Here is a 27,482-nt window from a genome sequence, read left to right as displayed (position 1 = left end):
TTTCTGAGCTGAGCGTTTCGTTGCCTGTGGTCTTTGTACCAACGAGTGCCAATTCACATTTTTGTTGCGTAAAATAGTTGCTTCCAGGGACTACAGATTAAAAACCTACCTAACTAAATCTGGTGGATTGGTATATTGTACATTGTCCGTGACAAATAAACTAATAAATTAACGTTTCGTGTAATTGTCCACTATTTTAAATGATTATGAATGTCATTTTTTCGTTGCATCTGTTGCTAAATGACTGATGAAATTAATCAACGACCAACTACACAACTAAAGGTAATTATAACTTCACGGGACTCAAACATGGTAGGTTAATGCGAATAACGCTGCAGCCAATTAGAATTACGCATGCAATGCCATCTCTCCTTCGCAGTATTTCCCCCAGATATCGACTAGTACACGAGGCCTATTGGTTTGCATTCCACTGCGCATCTGTCAGCGCAGCAAAACTTTAGAAAGGTATTTAAAACACCCCATTTGAAAAGGAATAACATTTTGAAGCATATACAAGCAGCCGTTCATATTGATCCGTTAGCATCTGGAACATCTGAATGTTTACGTATCCACTTAAGACATATTTTGTAGGCAAGTGCGCTGACATTCGTTGTCAATTCAACAGTTTTTGCCTCTCCATCTCGTGCATCCAGGTGAGTTATTTCCTTTAGTGGCTTGGGACTTGCTCCAGTTTCCGTGGACTGCGATTTCTGGGCTATATGCTTGCTTGGACTACTTGGAATACTTTTGACTATATATATAATACTGTAAATTGTCTGATTTAGCTGGTCTGTAACATTATGTATGTCAACGATATTTGATATAAAGAGCGTCTTTTGGGACTGTTTCGGTAATTGGCACTTGTGCGTAAAGGTTATGTACTTTATTAGTCACTGAATTGTTTCAAAGTGTACAGATGATTCGAATAGCAAACGGCTAACCATAATATCATATAATGCATTTACATCGTGAACATTGGTTTGTCCATATGTAGGTATAAAAAAAAATAGCACGCTTATTTTGGCTGTTGGTTTCCTCAGACAGTTTTAAAGGAAACACTAGCCTACAACAATCAAACAATTTAATAGATGGTGTTTGTCAATGCTGCGTAATCTGCTGCCCGGCCACTCTTCTTGATTCTACAGTAGGCTACTTGACGCCGAGGTCACAGCGCTCCTCACGCTCCCCATCCAACGCGCGCGTTTAGAGCAACGGTGTATCGAAGCGGATTTATTATAAACAACTAATTTTCATGCCCAAAATGCATGCATTTTATTAAACGTATAGAGCTAAACGTAGCATCACCGACTGTGCATGTGTGTTAGGGATGGAATACAGCGCTCACTTTGTGGATCCTGTTGATCTGTGTGCTATATTTTCCAGCGTGTGAAATGCCTTGGAAGAGCTCGTGTTGAATAGAATAGTCACCATAGGCTTCATTTGCGGATACCCCATGTGGAGACGTTTGCTCCTTTGATGTAATCTTAATGTGATGCACTTTCCGTTTTTCTTTGACGTCGACTGACACGCGCATGGAAGCCCTGCTCTTATTTTCTTAGTTTTTTTTTTCAGTTCCTTTGACACAACCGAGAGGGTCGTGATTTTTGCATGCAACATAGCGGGATTCATGTTGGAAGCGTTTTTCTTTATCAATGTGCATTGATGTAGCAGAAAACGTGGAGGAGATAAGGTAAGACAAACTAGATCCAAACGCTTTTATGGTGGTGATGGTCCATGGATACCAAGGCGTTTCTTTACCAATTTTTCAGATGCGCTTTGTGAACTCAATTGTGTAGGTAGGCTATGTGGGTAGAATGTATCAATAACTGGATATATCCATTGACAGCTGGCGTCATACATGGAATCATACAGCCCCACAGGTCTGCTTTGTTTGTAGTCCTCTCTTGATACAACTTGCTTCATCAAAATAAAACCTTAAAGACTAATTGCACTGTTTTCTAATTGTCTAACAGAACCCTTATCTCAGCACCTGGTAGCTTTGGAAAGGATTTCATTGAAGAAATTGTCTGCAAGCGATTAAACGGATTTCCATTCTTGTCTAAATCGGGAATTACACATCCAAACTGGGATCTATGAGCGGAAAAGTGGCGAAGCCAAAAGAAGATAAGGATGCTTCCAAGGGTAAGAGGCAAGCCTTGCAACGCACAGATTGCTGCTCCTAAATCACTGGTTTAAAGCGACCGTGCGCTCATTCATCTCCCACACATCCTCTGCTCGCCCTTTGAGATTTCTGAAAACAATAGTAGGCCAGCTACTGAATGGCCCGGCATATGTGGCTTGCTGGTGTCATTTCAGACTCAACCAGTAGCCATCTAGAATTAGCACTTGTTATAACCTGCTTATAACCCAATGATTACGCAAGTAGTGTATCTCATTTATTGGTTTCATTATTTAAACAATAAATATTTGCTAATATTACATTAATTAATACAAAACCAAGAATCATAATGAAAATCAAACCATGTAGTGTTTTTTAATGAGCATTGGTTAACCTACATGAATAATGGTCGTGCTGTCGCTTTAATGTGAAGGCAGTGAACAACAATGTCACTGGCATCCGTTTGAAATCCCCCCTGTTCTTGCTTGCATCTTTTTTACGTGGGTTTGCATTTGCCCAGCTTTCAACATCATATTCTAATCACACACAGGGGAGTTCTACGCTAATATGACGTGGGCACACCATTTGTTTTGGTAGCTCGTGCGCTAATGACCCATTGCGTAAAAATTAGCCTCTGCACGTCTCTAGAAAAGCCTCGCTTTGTGTCGGGATGTAAACTGGCGAGCCATTGCCATGGAGACAAAGGGAGGCAAGGTTGCCAGAGAAACCTCAGCGAGATTAGTCGATGTGCGCGCTCTACACCGAGGTTGTCCATGACAGTTTGGGGGCTGGCATGCACAGGCTTTCATCCCTTTGTTTTGATGATTGCATATTTTTGTCAATTGAAGCAATCAATGGCAAGGCAACCCATCAAAACAGAATGTATCCAACAGCTACTGGAAACTGACAAAGAGGCAGCCAATGTGGAGTCATATTCAATTACAAAATAGTTTATTCAGGATTCATCTGCTTTATATTAGTACTGTAGGCTATGTTGAATTTATTAATAGCCTATGATTCCATTGAAAGGAATGTTTGTTTTGATTATGTGCTTATTGAAAGATGATCATAATTAAAACCAATATTATATTTGAATTATAACCACCAGCTTCCCTGCTTGTCATGTTTCCTGCTTTATTTGGTAAATACTGCGCTATTCGCCCTAAACAGATGAATAGGGCTCAGTTTGACCTCACATATATTGTTTAATGCATGTCTAATAGACTATATTCCAAACATGCTATTCTGTGACATTTCTCCAGTGCCAACAGTAAGAGTGTGGACCTTTTTCTTTGTCCTCCAATAATTGTTTTCCTTTTTTATTCAGTCCATTGCTTTATCACTTGCCTGGTAAATTGGACTTGAAGCCTAATGCAGTTGACTTGTGCATGCTTTCACTTATTGAGATGTTCTCACCTCAAGTTTCACATTGCACTTTCCAGATCCCTAGGTCTGGGTTGAACCCCCCCCCCCCACACACACACACACAGTATCCATGTCATACTGCATTATACAGTACCAGTCAAAAATGTGGACACACCTACTCATTCTAGTGTTTTTCATTATTGCTACTATTTTCTACATTGTAAAATAATCGTGAAGACAAACTATGAAATAACACATATGGAATCATGTAGTAACCAAAAAAGTGTTCAACAAATCAAAATATATTTTATAATTGAGATTCTTCAAAGTAGCCACCCTTTGCCTTGATGACAGCTTTGCACACGCTTGGCATTCTCTCAACCAGCTTTGTGAGGTAGTCACCTGGAATGTTTCAATTAACAGGTGTGCCGTGTTAAAAGTTAATTTGTGGAATTTCTTTCCTTAATGTGTTTGAGCCAATCACTTGTGTTGTGACAAGGTAGGGGTGGTATACAGAAGATAGCCCTATTTGGTAAAAGACCAAGTCCATATTATGGCAAGAACAGCTCAAATAAGCAAAGAGAAACGACAGCCATCATTACTTTAAGACATGAAGGTCAGTCAGTATGGATGATTTCAAGAACTTTGAAAGTTTCTTCAAGTGCAGTCGCAAAAACCATCAAGCGCTATGATGAAACTGACTTTCACGAAGACCGCCACAGGAAAGACCCAGAGTTACCTCTGCTACAGAGGATAAGTTCATTAGAGTTAACTGCACTTTAGATTGCAGCCCAAATAAATGCTTCACAGAGTTTAAGTAACAGACACATCTCAACATCAACTGTTCAGAGGAGACTGTGTCAATCAGGCCTTCATGGTCGAATTGCGGCAAAGAACCACTGCTCTAAGGACAGCAATAAGAAGAACAGACTTGCTTGGGCCAAGAAACATGAGCAATTGACATTAGATCAGTGGAAATCTGTCCTTTGGTCTGATGAGTCCAAATTTGAGATTGTTGGTTCTGACCGCCATGTCTTTGTGAGACACAGAGTAGGTGAATGGATGATCTCCGCATATGTGGTTCCCACCGTGAAGCATGGAGGGGGAGGTGTGATGGTGTGGGAATGCTTTGCTGTTGACACTGTCAGTGAATTATTTAAAATTCAAGGCACACTTAACCAGCATGGCTACCACAGCATTCTGCAGCGATACACCATCCCGTCTGTTTTACGCTTAGTGGGACTATCATTTGTTTTTCAACAGGACAACGACCCTCCAGGCTGTGTAAGGGCTATTTGACCAAGAAGGAGAGTGATGGAGTGCTGCATCAGATGAGCTGGCCTCCACAATCACCCGACCTCAACCCAATTGAAATGGTTTGGGATGAGTTGGATCGCAGAGTGAAGGAAAAGCAGCCAACAAGTGCTCAGCATATGTGGGAACCTCCTCAAGACTGTTGGAAAAACATTCCTCATGAAGCTGGTTGAGAGAATGCCAAGAGTGTGCAAAGCTGTCATCAAGGCAAAGGGTGGCAAGTTTGAAGAATCTAAAATCTAAAATATATTTTGATTTGTTTTACACTTTTTGGGGGGGTACAACATGATTCCATATGTGTTATTTCATAATTTTTGATGTCTTCACTATTATTCTACAATTTAAAAAAATAGTAAAAATAAAGAACAACACTTGAATGAGTAGGTGTGTCCCAATGTTTGACTGGCACTGTACATCCGAAGTGGTTAGATCAACTAAAGTTTTAATCAACTTCATTTTATTTTAGCCTCAGACACTAACAGGCACCTACAGAGGAAAGTGAACGATCCACCGTGCATAGAGCACTATGTATTAGAGATGTCAATAATAGTCCATATGACCATCACTTTTTATTCACTGTCTTTGGAGTTTCAGCTTTAGATCAATTCCACTGCTCTTTTTAAGAACAATATGGGATTGAGGAAGGGAGTTAAACCCTGGAAATAATGGAATGAAGTTCCAGGCCTAGATTTAAGCCCTACACTTGCGTCACAGTTCGACAAAATGTTAGCACATCTCACCAAACTCTTTTTCTTTCCTTTTTAAAGGATTCGATTCAATCCGTAGCGCTGAAGATCCGCGTTATTGTAATGCTCCGGGTGTCGTGGGTGTGGAGTCAAATGCAGGAGACAGAGAGTTCTTTTAATCGCACCAATGCACCACAGGGTGCTCACAAAAACGTTACGTTCCCAAAACCCAGGGAAATCAAAATGTACAATGGGAAACAATCCCGACCGGACACTAACACGTGCCTATACCACAGAGCCGAAGGTTTACATAGAAATAATCCCGCACAACAACCAGGCGGGCCGGCTGTCTAATAAAGACAAACTAATTAAACATTCACAGGTGCTACCACTCAACATACAAGGAGGGGAAGGAAAAACAATCAGTGGCAGCTAATAGGCCGGTGACGACGACCGCCGAGCGCCACCTGCCCGGGAAAGGGAAACACCCTCGGTCGGACTCGTGACAGTTATGGCGCGATTGAAATGGAATGGTCATTTCTGAATGAGCCCACGTATGCAGTGTTTACCGTTACTGTCGTCCCGCGAACGCTGGGAACATTGCCTTTTACATTTAAATTGTGCTGTAACGTGGATCTTAGCGCAGCAAATTAAATCGAGCCCCAATGCTCTCTGTTCCCATTAAAAAAGGAGTATGTGTGTGAGAAGCAGGACAGTAACAGAATAGAGGGATAAGAATAAATGCTATCTATTCTCTGTGCGTTGGCTCACTCAGTGAAAGGTCATGCTTCACAAGATAGGAGTACATCCTGTACATGTGATTTACAGAACTGTAGTGAGAGAGAACCATGTTTTAGGCAGGGATAAAGCCTCCCTCCAATATCAAAGCAGGCAAATCAGTTTGTGAGCTTCCCCGCACCCTGGTGAGCCTGAGTTGTCCGGACAGAGTGGTGTATCGAAGCGTATCTGCTATCCCGGCCTCAACCCCAGCATCCCAGAGCCTGGGAAATCAACGGGATCAATGCTTGTTTACATAGTCATTATGTTGACATTTCTCGTCTCTCTTTTCTAGTCTTTGACTATAAAGCCTCTTGTTATTGTATGTGTCGTGGGTTTTCGAATATTCTTCTACCGAAATCACTTATCAAACGTGGCATCTCCTTTTACATAGTACTCTCTCTCTCTCCCAGGCTTCTTTGTGGCCTGCTTTTTTATAGACTCTCAGACCTATTTTGTTGTCTCTGTCAGTGCCTCTTTAACGGCATAAGCCGAGCAGAAGGTATAAGTCTTGCATATTTGCCGCCATATTAATTCAGCCCAGGGCAGCCACGTTGGCCAATCAATAGATATCCAGAGTTTGGAGTCACTGCTTCCTGAATCACAAAGGAGCCAGCTCTCCCCTGCTCTGCTGTGACACCTGCTCTAATCTCATTGGCTAAACAACACGCTGCCTACAGTATCATTACCATCTTTTGATCTAGTAGCTGGCTGGCTCTCTCGGAAGCCCACTTAAATAGGACAGGGTCGGTTTCAGCAAAGACAAAGGAGGAGATTAGAATAGTGCTAAAGAGGTTTGTTATCTTCTACACAAAATCGCCATGCTGGGGATATGCTGTTATCTTAACGCTGCTGTTGGGTGATGTTATGGCGCTAACTCACTAACTAGTCGCTGAGAAGTGACAAGTGATCCTTGCATACAGTAGGCTATGCCATTCCGTCAAGCTAAAATATTTAGACTTGATCTTATGTCACTCACTTCTAAAGCAGTTATTTACCCCACAATCGCTCAAGAGGGAAAAAGTGCTTTTCTATGTGATTTGACGGACAGCTGCAGTGGAAACTCACCGCAAAGGGGAAAACCTCAAATGTAAGTGGAAAGTTTGTAAGTCTCTATGGGATGTGTTGGATTCTGAATGATATTGCAAGTGGAGTATAATTTGACTGTACGCCGCTGAATGAACCAGGCAGGATCTCCGTACAACGTCTCATCATGTCCTTGCTTCACAATGATGTGGCCATGCACAGTATGTCTGACATAGAGTATATAACCCAATGAAATAAAGTGAAACATAAACTTACTTGCACTCAGCAGTACATGTAGTTAGTCTTTTTATACTTGTTAATGTTTTAATTATGCTGTGTGTAAACACCGCAAACAGGACATTTTCTAAGTCGATTTCCCAGAGTATAGACGAGATGTGGATGGAGATGTCGTGTCGGCAGCGCCAGGGCCAGTGTGCCCTGTCAGAAAATGTTCACGGTGCTGACGCAGATCCGGCTACGCTGCCCCGAGGACGCTGGCTCGCAGCCGCGCATCAGAGACCTGCCACTCTGCATCGCGCCGCGCCGCCCTGAGATGTTTGGGAAGGTTAGGGGTCCTGTCTCTCCAGCTCCTCGCTCTGCCCGCCGTGCCCGGGCAGTGTGGGCACTGACGGACAGCCTTGCTAGCTGGCGAGGCACTGTAAGTGGTGCTTTTCTGTCTGTCTATCTGTCTGTCTCTGTCCTGCTTTGTCCTCAGCCCTTAAGAGGAGTGGAACACCATTCAGCACCCAAATGTAGGCTTCAGTATCCACAAGGCATATAGACTTGGGTGTTGTGTGAGTTGGCACGTGATTAATAAAGTGTCACGGTCCTTCGGTGAAGTGATTTGTCAACATGACCTTTTCCAGGAATTTTTCTTCCTTCAGTAAAGTTGCCATGACTGACCTGGTTGCTTTCAGTCAGTTCATTCCAGTAACCATCCATGGGTGCAAGGCCTTACCACGCAGTGTGTGTCATCCCCAAAACAATGACACCAAAAAGGAACTAGGTAGAGTAGATCTAGCTCCTCTGTCATTTCATCATTGTGTGGCCGGGGTCAGTGACCTGCCGTTAAAATCCCCTAAATACCTGGCTGCTATGATGCGTCAGCCAGTCTGGTCCGTGCCAATCCTGAAAGCTGTGTGTTTTATGAGGTGAATGGGTTTGTATAAAGCTCTTCCTCAATCCCTCCCATTCTCCTTATCTCTTTTCTCTATTCATGCTGACCCCTGGCATCATGGTCTACCGTTGCTCCCTTAGTACACATCTAAATCGGCCACATCATTTGGCTGCCTCTGTTGTTCATTGGTATGCTTTAATCCTCATTCAAGAAAGGGCCAGGAGTGAAAACACAGCCTCGCATCTCGTCTTCATCATTCATTCATTCCCAGATATTGAAATGCTCACACAGTGCCAATGGGCAGGGTTTGAGAGTATGTAGGTGTGTATTTGACTCAAATTAGATGTAGTGATGAACTGTAGGGGGATTGTAGCAAGTCAGGCTTGAAAGGGTACTTATGTGATTATCCATAAAGATGGCTTAGGCTGGAAGTCGGTTATTCGTGTCATGACTGATCTTAAATATTTATTTATTATTTCTAAACCCCGGTTCTCTTATCAAAGTAATGGCTGAAAGGATCACAGGACCTCTTTCATGTAGGTGTGGGATTATGTATCGATTCAGAATGTTTGGATTACAGCAGAGTTTGGATTGTTTTAGATCCAGAAATGCACTACCCCACTCGGATGTATTTTTTTCCTATCTAAAGATAATCCTCCATAATTGTGGTTATGTGTGTCAAACTGTGCTGATGACAATGACCTCTTTTATACAGAGCCAGGATATTATAATATTTCCGAGTACATGCCCCTACGTGTGTTTATGCATTTTGGGTGGGGTCAAATTTGTATTGTGTATTCATAGCGGCCGTACTGACATATAAGATACATGCGCAGTAGGCTACATAGGTTACTGCCCATTCACATGAAACCCCCTATTTCACAAAGGCTACTCCATAGTGGGACTGTGATGAGGACAGGCAAGACATGGCCATGTCCCCCATTTAGAAAAAGCTGTTTGTTTTCCTGACTGGCCTATTAGGACTAAATCTAGCACACTGACCACGTCAGCAAGAAATTGGCCACTCATGGCTAGCTTTATTTATTATTGTCCCACAGGAGCTATCTTGACGAAAGAGAGCCTTGTATGCTTTCTCTGCTTTCCACCAGACAGAGATGAACCATAGTACATCACATAGAGTGAAATATTACCTGAGTAATACCTCTGCCAGGTGTATGACAATCCTCATAATCTTAATGTTGGTATAGAAGGCAATAAGATAGGAACAGAGGGGGATCAGCCAATCAGAGACACCATGAGGATGGAGTTAGGAGCTCAGCTGTCTGACAGTTAGAGTAGATGTGTGTCAGAGCTGACTCATTTAGCTGTAACCCTTTAAGCAACACCGAGCCACAGCCATCAGTTTAACCCCTTTTAAATGAGAAGGAGTACAGGGAGCCACAGCCATCAGTTTAACCCCTTTAAATGAGACAGAGCACAGGGGGCCACAGCCATCAGTTTAAGCTCTTTAAATGATTTGGATCACAGGGAGCCACAGCCATCAGTTTAACCCATTTGAATGAGACAGAGCACAGAGAGCCACAGCCATCAGTTTAAGCTCTTTAAATGATTTGGATCACAGGGAGCCACAGCCATCAGTTTAACCCATTTAAATGAGACAGAGCACAGAGAGCCACAGCCATCAATTTAAGCTCTTTAAATGAGATGGAGCACGGGGAGCCACAGCCATCAGTTTATCTATTTAAATGAGACAGAGCACAGAGAGCCACAGCCATCAGTTTAAGCTCTTTAAATGATTTGGATCACAGGGAGCCACAGCCATCAGTTTAACCCATTTAAATGATTTGGATCACAGGGAGCCACAGCCATCAGTTTAACCCATTTAAATGAGACGGAGCACAGGGAGCCACAGCCATCAGTTTACATCCTTTAAATGAGATGGAGAACAGGGAGCCACAGCCATCAGTTTAACCCATTTAAATGATTTGGATCACAGGGAGCCACAGCCATCAGTTTACATCCTTTAAATGAGACAGAGCAAAGGAAGCCACAGCCATCAGTTTACATCCTTTAAATGAGATGGAGAACAGGGAGCCACAGCCATCAGTTTACATCCTTTAAATGAGATGGAGAACAGGGAGCCACAGCCATCATTTTACATCCTTTAAATGATTTGGATCACAGGGAGTCACAGCCATTAGTTTGAGTGTTAAGAGCGGACCCAGTGACAACGTGACAGAGATAGTGACACACATGGTCCACAGGGAGCAGGTGGCTGGCTGCTGATGTGTCGCCGTTATCGACAGAGGACAGGGAAGAAGGACCAAGGGGACAGTATGAGAGGCACAGCTGAATTACAAGTGGAGCAAAGCTTTAGATGGACAAGACAAAGAAATGTAGTTTCAAAATACAGTATGTAGTAGATACAGAGTTGTTCTATCCTACACTAACAAGAATTTGAGATATACAGTATCAGCTGAATGAGTGATAATTGTATATGAAAGGCAAAGGTCTTCTTAGCTAGATTTTTTAAGAATCTTTCCCTCTAGCAGGCTTTAGTTCCTGATCAATATACAGTACAAGCCGTCTTCAATATAAGTTGCCCCTCCCTCGCATGCCTGCCTCAACTTTCGATTCCTGTTTTTCTGCAGTCAAAAGACTACAATAGCCAGAAGGCTGTTGACCAGCAAGACAACTGTGACTGCAGTTGTTTAAAACCTGATGACGGGTTAGGGTTCCCTTTTGGGAACGACCCCTTCCACGTTCAGCTGGAACGTGGCGCATGGAACGCAAAAATATTCTTAGAAATATTTAACCTCCACACATTAACAAGTCCAATACCTCAAATGAAAGATAAACGAAACACCTTGTTCATCTACCCAGCATGTCAGATTTTTTAAATGTTTTACGGCGAAAACACACCACATATTTATATTAGACCACCACCGAAACGAAGACAAGAGGCAGCCATTTTGTCCCAGAAAATATAAAATTATAAAAGCAGGATTAAAAAATAAATCATTCACTAACCTTTTGAAAATCTTCATCAGATGACAGTAATCGGACATGTTACACAATACATTTTTTTTTTTCAATAATATGCCATTTATATCCATAAATGTCCATTTACATTGAATTCATGTTCAGAAAATACTGAAAAATGTCCGCAGAAAATATAGGTAGCGCCGCAAGATAACGTAAATAGACATCATAAACTTTGACTAAATATACATGTTCTACATATAGTTAGAAAGATACACTGCTTCTTAATGCAATCGCTTTGTTACATTTCTTTTTAACGTTACAGAAATCGCTCACTATTCAATATTCTGAGACGGCGCTCAGACATAAGCAATATTTCTCCGCTATGTTGGAGTCAACAGAAACACACAATTTCAGCATAAATATTCCCTTACCTTTGATGGTCTTCGTTCAGAATGTACTGGAAGGGTTCATACTTACCCAAAACATTGTTTGGTTTCAAGTCTTGTGTCTTTGTATTAGCATCTGCTAACAATATCAGCTGAAATGCACCCAAAATGTCCTCTGGTCCGGAAAAGTTGCGCATCAAAACTTCAAAATTACATATTATATGTCGACTAAACAGGTCAAACTAAGTGCAGAATCAAGCTTTAGGATGTTCTAAACGTACAAAACAATTTTCAATTCAACCGGTCATTGTTAGTTCTCCTCCGGAGTGCTGGAACAAAGGAATGGATGGGACCAATTCGCGCCCTAACGCACAGGTATTTTCTCGCGACACTCACTCAATTCACTCCCATAGGGCCAAAACTCGCGGGATTTGAACGATTAAACGCTCTACTGAATGAGGACATCTAGTGGAAGACATAGAAAGTGTCCCCAGATCCATAGCTGGTTGGGAAGGGTGGGGGCGATCACGTCAAAGTTGCCCCAACTTTCATGATCACAAAACTAGTTTGGAAGAATGCCTGCCCTGTGAGTTCTGCTATACTTACAGACACAATTCCAACGGTTTTAGAAGCTTTAGAGTTTTTTCTATCCAATAATAATTATTATATGCATATATTAGCAATTTTGGACAGATTTTTTTTCAGTTTACTATGGGCACGCAATTCCTCCAAAGGGGGCAGTATTCTGCCTAGCCTTAAGAGGTTTAACATAGCAGTCATCCTATTTCCTCTAGTCTCAAAATGATTAAAAGTTTTGTTTAATTTCTTTGCTAATTGAGCAGCGTTGTTGCGTGAGCCAGGTGTGGGAGAGCTACTATAACGCTCCGCAGTTTGCAGCCATTTCGCCAACGCAGGGATTCCTCCACATCCGTATAGGCCGTCATTTTTTGGGACAGCTGGGACACTTTTTTCAGTTATGACCCAGCATGAACTGGCAGGAATTCACCCATTGGGTGTTGCGTTGACTCATCTGAGCAAGGAAACACGACCATAGTGTGAATGTTCCATTTTTAATTGCAGCTGCTTCACTATTCTATGTCTTTATGTCCAACTAGGGACTGGCAGGGGACACCTCTGGTGAGGCAGTGATTTGTTGTCAGTTGAGGGGTAAAGTGAGGCCACAGAAGCAGTTATCAGAAGGTCAAAGGTCACTAAGCAGCCTCAGGCAGTGGAAGAGAACTGGGCGCTAGCCTAGCCTGTTGGAGCTCAATCACAACCACACTGCTTAATTTCAGATATTCAAAAAAGGACCATTTCAGTTTCTCATTTCAGCCACCAGTTCAGTCTCATTTCAGTGACTTCTTCAGTCTCGGAACAACATCCTCAGTGCTGGTAATCCTGACTCCTGTCCACGTGATGTCAAGGTCTAGAAGTCATGTCGTGTAAAAGTATTTTCCGGCCCCGGTGGATGGATGCTCCATTTTAAACCAGGAAGCCGGGGGATTAATAGAAAGTCCGGACACACACTAATTAAAGTTAGATTAAGGCGAGGTAAGAATGGGAGGCAATAAGGCTGGGGCCAGTGGTAATAAACAGAACAGTGGTCTGTAGGCTGGAGAATAATAAAGCAGGGCTTGAGGGGAGAGCAAAGCAGCGTAGTGTGGGCCAGAGTGCTGTACTGTAGTTGAGTGTGGTCGCCTCTGGCTTTGATGTGGCTGAGATTAGCATTAGCGTAGTTAGCGTTAGTGTTTACATAAGCATTAGCATAGCCGTGGCTATAAAGCCTGAGCTGGCCAAAGACTCTTTGGCTCTGAGTAGCCTGGTGTGCGCTAACCCGAGTGACAGGCTGCCATCTCCTTACCACTAACCCGCCGCCTGGGCTGGGGATGTTATAACAAGATTATTTTCTTCCCGCTTCCCTTGTCCAGCAGCTCATTTAACCAGCACATTGAAACCAGGTCTGGGCCTCCTCGCGTCAGCTTTCAGCAGCCCACAGACTACGCCAAGTTCCCGGGACGAAGACAACACAACCTAAATTTATACCATTAGCACTTGGCATGCCTTAAAACACATTTTCAAGACAAGGCGAATTAGGCTCCTCTGTAGTGCTGAATGTGTAGGATCGTCGACTGGCTGAGGGTTGAGTGAGAGTGGATCGTTGAGAGCGCAGGCAGCATGAGTCGGTCCTCTGCATGTGGTGGGGACATACAAGTGGATTAAGCGGTTTGAGCTCTGCATGTTGTTGGATTCGGGGTCAACTTTGAACATTGTTATACGCATAAGCATAGTATATATTGGAGTGAAAGAGACAGTTTTTTTATGTCAGAGGTTAATGGTTCTCTGTAGAAAGACAGATGGCTTTGGAATGTGTTGGGTGGACGGGAGGAGGTCACAGGATTGCTATAGGGGAAGCGGATGGACATCTGTGGATTAGGCGAAGGAGGTCAGAGGTCAGGTCCCCTGAAGTGAGAAATTATGGTTTATTATCCTATCACCCTCTTCCTGTCGAACCATAAGATGTAAGGATTGGAGAGAAGGAGGAGTGCCTAAAGTGGAGTATATATACTTGTAGTGGTGAAGACATGTCTTTGTCTGAATTACAGCTGTGTCGACCCTTTGGGAAGAATTAGCTTCTCCAGTGTCCGTGAGTTATTTACTCTGAAAAATTAGAACCTAACGATGTTTTTAAGTCAAGGCGTGACTCCCGCCTGCCCAGCCTGCTTTGTTAATACCAGCAGCATACCACCCTGCATACCACTGCTGGCTTGCTTCTGAAGCTAAACAGGGTTTGTCCTGGTCAGTCCCTGGATGGGAGACCAGATGCTGCTGGAAGTGGTGTTGGAGGGCCAGTAGGAGGCACTCTTTGCTCTGGTCTAAAAAATATCCCAATGTCCCAGGGCAGTGATTGGGGACACTGCCCTGTGTAGGGTGCTGTCTTTCAGATGGGACGTTAAACGGGTGTTCTAACTCTCTGATGTCATTAAAGATCCCATGGCACTTATCGTAAGAGTAGGGGTGTTAACCCCGGTGTCCTGGCTAAATTCCCAATCTGGCCCTCAAACCATCACGGTCACCTAATAATCCCCAGTTTACAATTGGCTCATTCATCCCCCTCCTCTCCCCTGGAACTATTCCCCAGGTCGTTGCTGCAAATGAGTACATGTTCTCAGTCAACTTAAATGGTAAAATAATGGATAAATAAAATGAAAGGCCCAGCCTGCTTGGTTAATGCTATTGATGACATTGATCTGTGGGTCACTCAGCTCAAAATGGCATTTTCATCAGGATTCAGACATGCACACCCCCACAAGAGACCTATGAGATCCATGGTTGAGTGTGTGGGTACCTTGTTTGGGTGTGTCAGAACTGTTTGGTTCCTCTGTGGGCTGCTATAGGCTGGCTGGTAGAGAGAGTGGGCAGACCTTCAGAAGGCAAGCTGCTCTCTGATTGGAGGAGAAAACATACAGCATCGACAGCTGCTCTCAAACAGCATTGACAGCAGTCGTGGGATAAGTGAGTGTGTGTGTGTGTGTGTGTGTGTGTTTTAACTGCTTTTTGTCAGCGCGGGGTAGGCCAGGGTAGCAGAACTCCGGTTTGGGAGGAGGTGGAGGCTCTGCATCGGCTGACTGGCTCTCCATCTGCTCTAAACTGCACTGTGTGTGTGTACTGGCTGGCACAGGTGTGTGACAGGCAGCAGCAGATCACTGTCACAGACCACTGCAGAGTAATCAAGGGGGATTTGGTTAAGCCACTAATTAGAACTGCCATGTCCAATGACGGGAGTGGAAATAAGAAGGGGAGCAGGTGACATCAGAAGATCAGTAATTTAATAGGATCAGAATATGATAGGACACCTTGAGTGGGTGATTCAATAGAAATATTCAATGTTTAAAGGATCTCTCTGCTAAGTATTGACTTCCCTGGAGCTAGAAACATAATATAGATTTCTGTTAGGGCCTATTCTTCAGAGACAAGCGTTTAATTTTGCTCCCCAGATGAGATGAGAGAAGACGAGAATTGCATTCAGTGTGATGCACATTACAGATGGGAATGGACACAGAAAGGATAGAATGGGGAAGAGATTAAGGATGAATTCATCTCTTAAATTATTATCAACTGCTCAATCGAAAACATGTAATGTGTGTGTTAGTGTGTTTGGTGTGAACCCGATGCGCATTGCAGAGTCTTAACTGGGGAGATGGCTTTCTGTTTTGGGGAGGCAAAAAAATACATTGAGGATGATTTCTAAATATAGCAGCAATCCTTCGCTGGTCCCTGAAGCCGATTTAACACAGTCTGGATTGGTGAACATCACAGCTACATCTCCTGCCTCTCTCCATCTCTCTCTCTCTCTCTCTGTCTCTCACTCGCTCAGGAGGGAGAGATCATTTACATAATGAGACGCTGCCACGACAACAAAACCCAAATAAGCATGGGATCAGTCAGCAGGGGCCTCGGAGGTTCCTCCCTGACACACTCTCTACTGCTTTGGGGGCCACAGCAGGAACAGACACACTCATCGGGGGCCCCAGAGAGAAGGGCCCTATAGAGGCAGGGGTTTGATTGAAACAGAGGGGGGAGGAGGAGACAGAGTCAGGGAGGACCAAATGAGCAGTCCTCTATCTCCAAGGAAGTTGGTGTGTGTTTTAGAGAGAGAGAGAGAAAGACAGAGAGAAACACAGGCCTTGATATAAAAATAATAAACCAAGGCAAAATAATTTATAACTGACTTTTTCCTACATAACACACTTACTGCAGATCCCCTTATTGTATGGGACACTTTCAAATGTGCCTTCTGAGGTCATGCAATTCACTACTCTGGTCAAAAGAGATTAGATTAACAAAGGAAATAGAGAAACTAACACAACCTTATGGAATAATCCTTGGATAGCTTTTCAGAATTCATCGATAAATTGGCCCACATGGAAAACTAAAACCATAAATTACCTGTTAGTAGGAAATACCTTTATTTCCATGAAAGCTTTAAAAAGCAATTTTGGGGCCTCCCGGGTGGGGCAGTGGTTGAGGGCGCTGTACAGCTGTGCAGCGCTAGCTGTGCCACCAGAGACTCTGGGTTCACGCCTAGGCTCTGTCGCAACCGGCCGCGACCGGGAGGTCTGTGGGGCGACGTACAATTGGCCTAGCGTCGTCCAGGTTAGGGAGGGTTTGGCCGGTAGGGATATCCTTGTCTCATCGTGCACTAGTGTTTCCTCTGACACATTGGTGCGGCTGGTTTCCGGGTTGGATGCGTGCTGTGTTAAGAAGCAGTTTGGCTTGGTTGGGTTGTGTTTCGGAGTACGCATGACTTTCGACCTTTGTCTCTCCCGAGCCCGTACGGGAGTTGTAGCATATGAGACAAGATAGTAGCTCCTAAACAATTGGATACCACAAAATTGCGGAAAAAAAAGGGGGTCATTTTTTTTTTTTTAAGCAATTTTGGCTTGACAGACATGCACACCCCCACATATTTTCAAATACATCCAACTTAAAAGTTTTACACAAAATACACAAAAAAATTGAAATATTTTGGACATCTGAGCAATCTTGAGGGTATCCTATACAGAACCTTGCAGAGAGCCTATGCAACTGACAATCTTTTATAAAAGAATATAAACAATCAGTTATTTGAAAATAACTGATATTGGCACAGTATATTGTGAATGTTGGAACATAACTAAGGAGATTACAGTTAACAAAAATGTACAATTAATCCAGTATAAATTATTGTATAAAATGTATTATAGAGACAAAATGCACAAATTCTACAGCACAACGGCAGAATCATGTCTTTATTTTTTATTAAAATTTGTTTTTACTTTTTACCCCTTTTTTCGTGATTTCCAATTGGTAGTTCAGTCTTATCTCATCTCTGCAACTCCCAAATGGACTCGGGAGAGGCGAAAGTCGAGACACGTCCCTGCCGTGCCGCACTGCTTCTTGACACACTGCTCGCTTAAACCGGAAGTCAGCCGCACCAATGTGTCAGAGGAAACACCGTACAACTGCCGACCAAAGTCAGCGTGCAGGCGCCCAGCCCGCCACAAGCAGTCACTAGAGTGCGATGAGACAAGGACATTCCGGTCTGCCAAACCTTCCCCTAACCCGGACAACACTGGGTCAATTGTGTGCCGCCTCATGGGTCTCCCGGTCAACGCTGACTGCGACACAACCTGGGATTTAACCCGGGTCTGTAGTGATGCCTCTAGCACTGCGATGCAGTGGATTAGACCGCTGCACCACCCGGGAGGCAGAATCCTATCGTAAGTGTAAAACTAATAATGACTCAATAACCCATGCTATCTGGGAATGCTATGTCTGGAATTTGTGGGAGGAGCTAGAAAGTTGGATGTCAGAAGTATTCAAATGTAAACCTACTTTTAGTCAGTCTACCTGCATATTTCAAGACAAGGCATATGAGTGTGTAATGAGATACCCAATGGGCTGGGCAATTATTTTCTCATCACCCTTTTGAAAGAACGTATATTAAAAATGTGGAAATCAATTAATCTGCCATCATCAACACAATGAAAAAATCGAACAACTTACTATTTAGATATTGAAATAGCATGAGCGACCGAGGAAAACTAATTGGTACAATTGAAGGCCATGTGGCAAACAATAATGCAGGCACTAGGGATGGAGGTGTGAGCATGCGGGTCTGGGCAGAGAAAATTAAGTTGTTGTTTGTGGACATCTGTACATTTTTGTTCGTATGTGTATATTTGTATTTGGTGTGAAAAATTAATTAAAATGACAAAATAAATATTATTAAAAAAAATAGAATTTAGGAACTAACATTACAGGTGGATGGCAATGAAAACTGTACCGCAGAGGCACAAAATAAGTTAGAGGAAAAACAAAAAGAACTGGAGAAACTTATTTAAGAACGATCAAGTGTCATATATTACAAAAATGTGCCAAATTCTTTTAGAATCTTCAAAAAATGGTAGACTATCAAATACTTAGCAAGGTCTGATTTCACTATTACTGAAACAGGACCCAGGTGGTGAGTATAAAAGATCCAGTCCACTAAACAAACTGGAGGCCCCTTACACTTCAATGTTGTGATGCAAAACTCCTGGCAAAATACATTGCACATAGAATTAGAAAGGTTTTACCGGACATTATTAATCATGATCAGAGAGTGTTTTTGCATGGATGATACATTGGTGATAAAATACGACAATTACATGAAACAATAGAACACTATGAAACATCAAAGAATGCATGCCTGGTCTTCATAGCAGATTTCAAAAAGGACTTTGATAAAATACGACTAGAATGTGTATATATAAATGCCTGGACTATTTACATTTCGGTGAATCTCTTATGCAATGGGTTAAAGTTATGTATAGCAACTCCAGATGTAAAATAGTAAATAACGGTTACTTATCAGAAAGTAGTGAACTATCAAGAGGAGTTAAGCAAGGTTGTCCATTCTCTCCATATCTATTTGTTTTGGCTATCGCAAAATGTTAGCTATTAAAATAAGATCCAACAATAATATCAGGGGCTAGAAATCCACTGCTTGAAAACAAAAATGTCAATGTATGCCAATGACTCCAGTTTTCTCTTAAGTCTGCAATCTGGATCCCTGTATGGTCTCATTGACAATCTGGATGATTTCTCAGGTCTCTCTGGACTAAAACCTAATGATATTATGTATTGGAACATTAAACTACACAACTTTTACATGACCCTGTAGTTGACCAATAAAATGTTCTGATGTTGAAGTAGACATACTTCATATCCTTAAAGAAATAAACTCACTACAACAAATTTCAATAGAAACTTCTCAAAAATAGACCGATCTTGCAACCATGTCGAGTTAAATACCTGTCTATTTAGGGAGAAATCACACTAATGAACTCTTTAGTCATATTACAGTTTACTTATCTACTTATGTTGCTGCCTACTCCAGATGACTTGTTTTTCAAATGATATGAGCAAAATGACAAAATGAAACGTGCTTATTTATATAATGAATACGAGTTTGGGGGGCTAAAATGATTAAATATTAAAGCATTAGACCTCTCACTAAAAGCTTCAGTCATACAAAAGTTATACTTAAACCCAAACTGGTCCTCCAGCAGATTAGTAAGAATGGCTCACCTGCTGTTCAAAAATGGCCTTTTTGCCTTTATCCAGATTACAACCTCTCATGAAAATGAAACCTTGTTCAAAGTATTGCCTTTTCTGAAACAAGCAATACAAAGCTGGTTAAAATTGAAATTTCACCCTCCTGAAAAGACAAATCAAATATTACAACAAAAATTATGGTTAAACTCAAATATACTTTTATGAAAAACCATTCTTAATGGATAATTACATTAAAAAAAATCTTTGCTAATGATAGTATGAATAGGAATGGTGAAGTTATGTAACACATGCAGCTATCAAAAATCTATGGGAATGTTTGCTCTGTCCAAAGTTATGACCAACTGATTGCAGCATTACTGCAGAAATGGAGGAGACAAGTGAAAAGGGTAAAAGTAGGGACCTTACTTGTCTGCCCTATATTAAAGACCAAAATTGGTGAAAAAAATGGTAATGAATAGAAAAATATACCACGTTAATTTTGAGGGCCAAAATGTTGCCCGTTGAGCCATACAGATAGTTCCGATTCCATGACACATGGTTTTTGAACTGACACACGAAACAATGCTCCATTCAAAACATCAAGTTTTCTATTTAAATTATTATTATTATTATTATTATATTATATTATATTTATTATTATAAATTATTATACAATAATTCTGGCCACCAACAGAATGTTATTTATACAACCATCTCAGCCCTGCAGATTTTGCTGCAAAGAGCTAGAATCAATAGAACATTTGTTATGGTATTGTCCCTATGTAAATTGTTTCTGGTCACAGGTTCAGGAAAAATCACAACGTTCACTTAAAACTAACAAATAGCACTGTTGGGCGAGTTGGAAGCCATGGTCAATCAATTAGCAATATAATAATACTCTAATATATATATACACAGTTGAAGTCGGAAGTTTACATACACCTGAGCCAAATACATTTAAACTCAGTTTCTCACAATTCCTGACATTTAATTCTAGTAAACATTCCCTGTTTTAGGTCAGTTAGGATTACCACTTTATTTTAAGAATGTGAAATGTCAGAATAATAGTAGAGAGAATAGTTTATTTCAGCTTCTATTTCTTTCATCACATTCCCAGTGGGTCAGAAGTTTACATACACTCAATTAGTATTTGGTAGCATTGCCTTTAAATTGTTTAACTTGGGTAAAACGTTTCGGGTAGCCTTCCACAAGCTTCCCACAATAAGTTGGGTGAATTTTGGCCCATTCCTCCTGGCAGAGCTGGTGTAACTGAAACAGGTTTTTAGGCCTCCTTGCTCGCACATGCCTTTTCAGTTCTGCCCACAAATTTCTTATGAGATTGAGGTCAGGGCTTTGTGATGGCCACTCCAATACCTTGACTTTGTTGTCCTTAAGCCATTTTGCTACAACTTTGGAAATATGCTTGGGGTCATTTTTTCACCAAGCTTTAACTTCCTGACTGAGATGTTGCTACAATATAGCCACATAATTTTCCTGCCTCATGATGCCATCTATTTTGTGAAGTGCACCAGTCCCTCCTGCAGCAAAGCACCGCCGCAACATGATGCTGCCACCCCTGTGCTTCACTTTTGGGATGGTGTTCTTTGGCTTGTTGGTGTCACCCATTTTCCTCCAAACATAACAATGGTCATTATGGCCAAACAGTTCTATTTTTGTTTCCAGAGGACATTTCTCCAAAAGTACGGTCTTTGTCCCCATGTGCAGTTGCAAACCGTTGCACTTTTCGCACCAAAGTACGTTCATCTCTAGGACACAGAACGCTTCTTCTTCATGAGCGGTATGATGGCTGCGTGGTCCCATGGTGTTTATACTTGCGTGCTATTGTTTTTACAGATATACGTGGTACTTTCAGGCATTTGGAAATTGCTCCAAAAGATGAACCAGACTTGTGGAGGTCCACAATTTTTTTTTCTGAGGTCTTGGCAGATTTTCCCATGATGTCAAGCAAAGAGGCACTGAGTTTGAAGGTAGGCCTTGAATTACATCCACAGGTACACCTCCAATTGACTCAAATTATCTCAATTAGCCTATCAGAAGCTTCTAAAGCCATGACATCATTTTCTGGAATTTTCCAAGCTGTTTAAAGGCACAGTCAACTTAGTGTATGTAAACTTCTGACCCACTGGAATTGTGATACAGTGAGTTATAAGTGAAATAATCTGTCTGTAAACAATTGTTGGAAAAATTACTTGTGTCATGCACAAAGTAGATGTCCTAACCGACTTGCCAAAACTATAGTTTGTTAACAAGAAATTTGTGGAGTGGTTGAAAAACTAGTTTTAATGACTCCAACCTAAGTGTATGTAATTTTCCGACTTCAACTGGACAATCTGTGTCTAGTATCAGATTAGAAAGGTTCATAATTCATGTAAGATATCACAGCACCCTGAAAGCCCTCAGAACTGCCTCAATTTGTTGGGGCATGGACTCCACGAGGTGTTGAAAGCATTCCACAGGGATGCTGGCACATGTTTGGCTCCAATGCTTCCCACAGTTGTCAAGTTGGTTGGATGTCCTTTGGGTGGAGGACCATTCTTTACACACAGGGGAAACTGTCGAGTGTGAAAAACCCAGCTGTTTTGCAGTTCTTGATACAAACCAGTGTGCCTGGCACTAGCTACCATACCCTGTTCAAAGGCACTTACTTTTTTAGTCTTGCCCATTCACCTTCTGAATGGCACACATATACAATCCATGTCTCAATTGTCTTAAAGCTAAACATTTCTTTTAGCCTGTTTCCTCCCTTTCATCTACACTGATTGAAGTGGATTTAACAAATGACATCAATAAGGGATCGTAGCTTTCACCTGGATTCACCTGGTCAGTCTATGTCATGGAAAGAGCAGTTGTCCTTTAATGTTTTGTACACTCAGTGTATATTGAAATGTATTTTTGTCATGTAATACTGTGTAGAACATGTATGTGAAATAAATGTATGTAGCAAAATATCTGTAAAAATAAGAGTGCAATACATGGTTGCTTAGGATCCTTCAAAAGGGTTGGGGGTGTTTGAAATACATAATACTTCTCTAATGTTTTATGTATGTGTTGAAATTGTCAAATAAATTATAACAAATAATAGTCCCTAACAGCGGAACTGACTATGTCATAAATGGGATGAACACTGCTGAGGGGAGACTGAAAAGGTTACACGAATAAGCACAAAACACTTCAGCCTTGCTTAAAGGTTACACTGGGAAATGAAGACACTGTGCTCCCATTCCTCACAACTCCAACACACCCTGGTTCTCTAAGAAACCTACTGTAGTCTGAGTCTCAGAATTGGCCTCCTGAGATTTTGGCCACCATCTTGGATGAGATTTTGGCCCTCTCTTTAACAGAGAGGGCCAGCTACTTGTTTCCATTTGGTTAGAATGAAGTGCTGTGTTTTCATAGCCAGGCAGGGATACACAAAACTGTCACGCCCTCCACTCTCTAACCCTGGAGCTGTGTCTTTGTGCTTGGTGTTCAGTCTCAACCCCTAACACAGGACATGAAAAAACTGCAGCCACACCACATCTCTGTTTGTGGTCTCTGTGTTTTATTATTCAGAGACAAAACACCTATCTCAAGCAATCAGAACTCTCTGTGCCGTGCTCTTCTGTGTGCACTCAAGGAAGTCCTGAGTGTGCGTGCGCTGTGACCTCTACCCAAAACCGCCTTAAGAGATGATTCTCATTTTCACACTGTAGCCTGTGTGTGTGTGTGTGTGTGTGTGTGTGTGTGTGTGTGTGTGTGTGTGTGTGTGTGACTGTGACTCTCTTTCTGCCATGTTGTTCCAGTTCTGCAAAACCTGAGTCTCACTGTTCTCTCTCTGTTCTGTTTCTTAACCAGAATGAAAGGCATCTGCTGTTTGTTTATTGCCCCAGGTTTGGCTGTACACAAGCAGATAGGATTAGGGGTTTATGAGTGTGTTTAGCATGTTCTGTCCCTGTGTGTGGGTGTGTGTCTGTCTACGTTAATGTGTGTGTGTGTCTGTGTGTGTGTGTGTGTGCGCGCACATTGGTGTGTGAGAGTGTGTGTCGTGAGGCAGCTAGTCCTCACAAGCCTATGTGTTGCCCCTGAGGGTGTCCACATAATTGAGTGTTTGATTTGTGCTGCACCTCTCTCTCTTCTCCCGCTCTCTCCCTCTTTCCTCTCCTACATCTGTCTCCTACAGTAGCAGCTCTGACCATACTTACAACCAATGGGGACAGAGAGGTCCTCTGTAGCTCAGTTGGTAGAGCATGGCGCTTGCAACACCAGGATAGTAGGCTCGATTCCGGGGAACACCCGCACGGTAACATTTGGATTCAAGCTTCTGCTAAATGGCATATATTCATAGTTAGAGGGAGAGCATTCTATAGTCTGAAGGTCTTACCATTATGATACAGAATGTGTCTGTACATATGAATTAATCAGAGACGGGCTGTCTGACTGTATGAAAGCACTGTCACAGTCACTATGTGACACACTGGTGGGGGGGGGTGTAGGCTTAAATAACACACAGGCTACATATACTGTGCACACTACTCTGTAAGGCGTTGTTAGTCGAGCCACTTTTTATTTATTATGAGGAATATTCAATATAGCTTACTTAGCTTTGACAATCTATATCAATTGCATTTTATGTTTCTATGAATGGCACTGTGCTGAATCATCAGTTTGTGGTCACATATGTTTGTGTTATGTATCTTCGTAAGATCAGCATCAGGTCAGCATCACTGCTTCGTTTTGGGTCATAAAGTATTTTTTAGCCTGTGATTAGCATTGTGCTCGTTATAGAGGAACAGACTGCTTTTGTAGCACCTTACAGGGGCCATATTCAGGAACATAAAACTGTTTTTCTCACCATCTCAATATAGGCAAATATCTCAGTAACAGCTCACAGGGTGACGCCAGTGCCAGACTTTGGTGTTGGGGAGAGAACACTGAGAAACAAACTGTTCTGTTTTCTAGCCTAACGAGGCTTTGAACTTCTCTTTCAAAGGCCTTTATCTTTTCATCCCAGTGCAGGGGAAGAAAAAGACTGTCAGAATGAAGGGAAAGAGTAAATGAGAGGCGCTAGGTGGAAGCTCTGCTTTTATCTGGCCTGCTAATAAGGCGCTGTGGCTGGGGTGCGGTGGCTGGGGGAGGATAGGGACTGGGTAATGACCATTGGCATCCCCCTTAGCGTGGGTGACGACCAAGCCCACACGTGGTGCCCACCTCCGGATCTCCCTATGTGAGACCCGTCTGTACCCCCACCCACCCCGATAACCCTTCCCCGCCCCTGTCATCTAGGGGCTACTATCTACATAACATGTCATGCTCATCAAACTTCTCATTACAAAATCATAGGCATTAACATAGAGTTGGTCCCCCCTTTGCTGCCATAAAAGCCTCCACTCTTCTGGGAAGGCTTTCCACTAAATATTAGAACTTTGCCGCTAGGATTGCTTCCATTCATCCACAAGAGCATTAGTGAGGTCAGGCACTGATGTTGGGCGATTAGACCTGTCTCGCAGTCTGCGTTCCAATTCATCCCAAAGGTGTTCAATGGAGTTGAGGTCAGGGCTCTGTGCAGGCCAGTCAAGTTCTTCCACACCAATCTCAAACATTTCTGGTCGAGATTGTATGGACCTCACTTTGTGCACGGGGGCATTGTCATGCTGAAACAGGAGAGAGCCTTCCCCAAACTGTTGGCACAAAGGTGGAAGCACAGAATCATCTAGAATGTCATTGTATGCTGTAGCATTAATATTTCCCTTCACTGGAACTAAGGGGCCTAGCTCGAAACATGAAAAACAGCCCCAGACCATTATTCCTCCAACACCAAACTTTACAGACGGCACAATGCATTAGGGCTGGCAGCATTTTCCTGGCATCCAGAAAACCCAGATTCATCCGTCGGACTGCCAGATGGTGAAGCGTGATTCATCAGTCCAGAGAATGCATTTCCACTGCTCCAGATTCCAATGGCAGCGAGCTTCACCACTCTAGCTGACGCTTGGCATAGCGCATGGTCATCTTAGGCTTGTGAGCAGTTCTTGTGCTGACTTTGCTTCCAGAGGCAGTTTGGAACTCGGTAGTGAGTGTTGCAACTGAGGACAGCGCTACGCGCTTCAGCACTCAGCGGTCCCGTTCTGTGAGCTTGTGTGGCCTACCACTTTGCAGGTGAGCCGTTGTTTCTCCTAGATGTTTCCACTTCACAATAACAGCACTTACAGTTGACCATGTTTGTCTATAGAGATTGCATGGCGGTGTGCTCGCTTTTATACACCTGTCAGCAACGGGTGTGGCTGAAATATCCGAATCCATTAATTTGAAGGGGTGTCCACATACTTTTGTGTATATCTAATGTACATTCAACTTTTGCGTTGTATGAAGTCTGATGCATTGATATACTTGTTACTGATGTATATTGTAATTCCATGTTTGTAACTAAATGTGTGCTGCCTTCGCTCTGGCCCACAAAAAATTCAAATCTCAATGTCACCTTCGATAAATATATGCACACCCCAATGGATAGAGAACACATCCTGCACGTAAACCATTTGGACAGGGTTCATTTTGGTTGAAGTGCAAATTCAACTACACATCGGCCATTTTGAGGCATCTGCGAGTCAACTGGGTGACTTCAATGGTGGGCGTCCAGCCAGATGTAGGAAGGAAGAGGAACCATGGGTCTAAAGCTTTTCTTGGAGCGAAGGGCAGTGTGTACATTTTGGGTGTGAAATCAGATTATTTCATGTGTGTTGTTGGTGTGTATGTACTGTGTATTTATATGACTGATTATATAAAAGCTGGGTGTGTGAGTGTTTGTAAATGTGTGCAAGCTGTGGGTGTAAGGGAGTGTTTTTGATCTATGTATAAATGTATGCAGTATCCCTAGTTGTGCATAGGTGCAGGCATGTGTGTGTCCGTATGTATTAGACAAGTATGTTGATGCGCCGTGTGTGTGTGTGTGTGTGTGTGTGTGTGTGTGTGTGTGTGCGCGCGTATGAGTGTTTTGTACATGCATGTGGCAGAGCACTGAGGGACAGATGGCTGCTCTGCTCCTGTGTTCCCTCTTGCCGGTGCCTCCTCAGTCCTTGGCTCCCAATCTCCATCCTGCCTTGGCTGAGGGATCACACACGCGTACACACGCACGCAAGCACACACACACACACACACACAGTGTTTGGACTCCCATTTATTTATTGTGTATATATTTTCTGAACTGCAAATGACCATTTAAGTGTTCTTTGAGTGATTATGGTTCCACATAAAGTGCCTTCAGAAAGTATTCAGACCCCTTGACTTCTTCCACATTTTGTTACATTACAGCCTTATTCTAAAATTGACAAACAAAATTAAAACCCTCTTTTGCAAATTTATAAAAACTTTAAAAACAGATATCCATTTACACAAGTATTCAGACCCTTTTCTAAGAGACTTGAAATTGAGCACAGGTGCATCCTGTTTCCATTGACCATCCTTGAGATGTTTCTACAACTTGATTGGAGTTCACCTGTGGTAAATTCAATTGATTGGACATGATTTGGAAAGACACACATCTGTCTATATGGTCCCACAGTTACCAGTGCACGTCAGAGCAAAAAACAAACTCTGAGGTCAAAGGAATTGTCCATAGAGCTCAGAGACAGGATTGTGTCGAGGCACAGATATGGGGAAGGGTACCAAAA

At 42.5% G+C, this 27,482-nt stretch overlaps 1 protein-coding gene across 3 annotated transcripts in view; it reads left to right on the top strand.

Moving 5' to 3' along the window:
• Positions 1-400: 400 nt before the first annotated feature.
• LOC110488756 (fibroblast growth factor 13) overlaps positions 401-27,482 on the top strand; it is a 202,976-nt gene continuing 175,894 nt past the window's right edge. The window contains exons 1-2 of one of the 3 annotated variants that reach the window (XM_036942898.1): positions 401-653; positions 1,974-2,142. In XM_036942898.1, coding sequence (XP_036798793.1) covers positions 2,094-2,142 — 49 coding nt within the window. In that variant the 5' untranslated portion in view covers positions 401-653; positions 1,974-2,093. Of the gene's footprint in view, positions 654-1,162; positions 1,691-1,973; positions 2,143-27,482 lie in introns of those variants that run through there. The other 2 variants (XM_036942897.1, XM_036942900.1) reach the window with 2 other exon arrangements.

Source organism: Oncorhynchus mykiss, chromosome 14, assembly GCF_013265735.2.
Source record: "Oncorhynchus mykiss isolate Arlee chromosome 14, USDA_OmykA_1.1, whole genome shotgun sequence".
In the NCBI taxonomy this organism is placed as follows: domain Eukaryota; kingdom Metazoa; phylum Chordata; class Actinopteri; order Salmoniformes; family Salmonidae; genus Oncorhynchus; species Oncorhynchus mykiss.
This window is presented reverse-complemented; position numbering and strand designations above follow the sequence as displayed.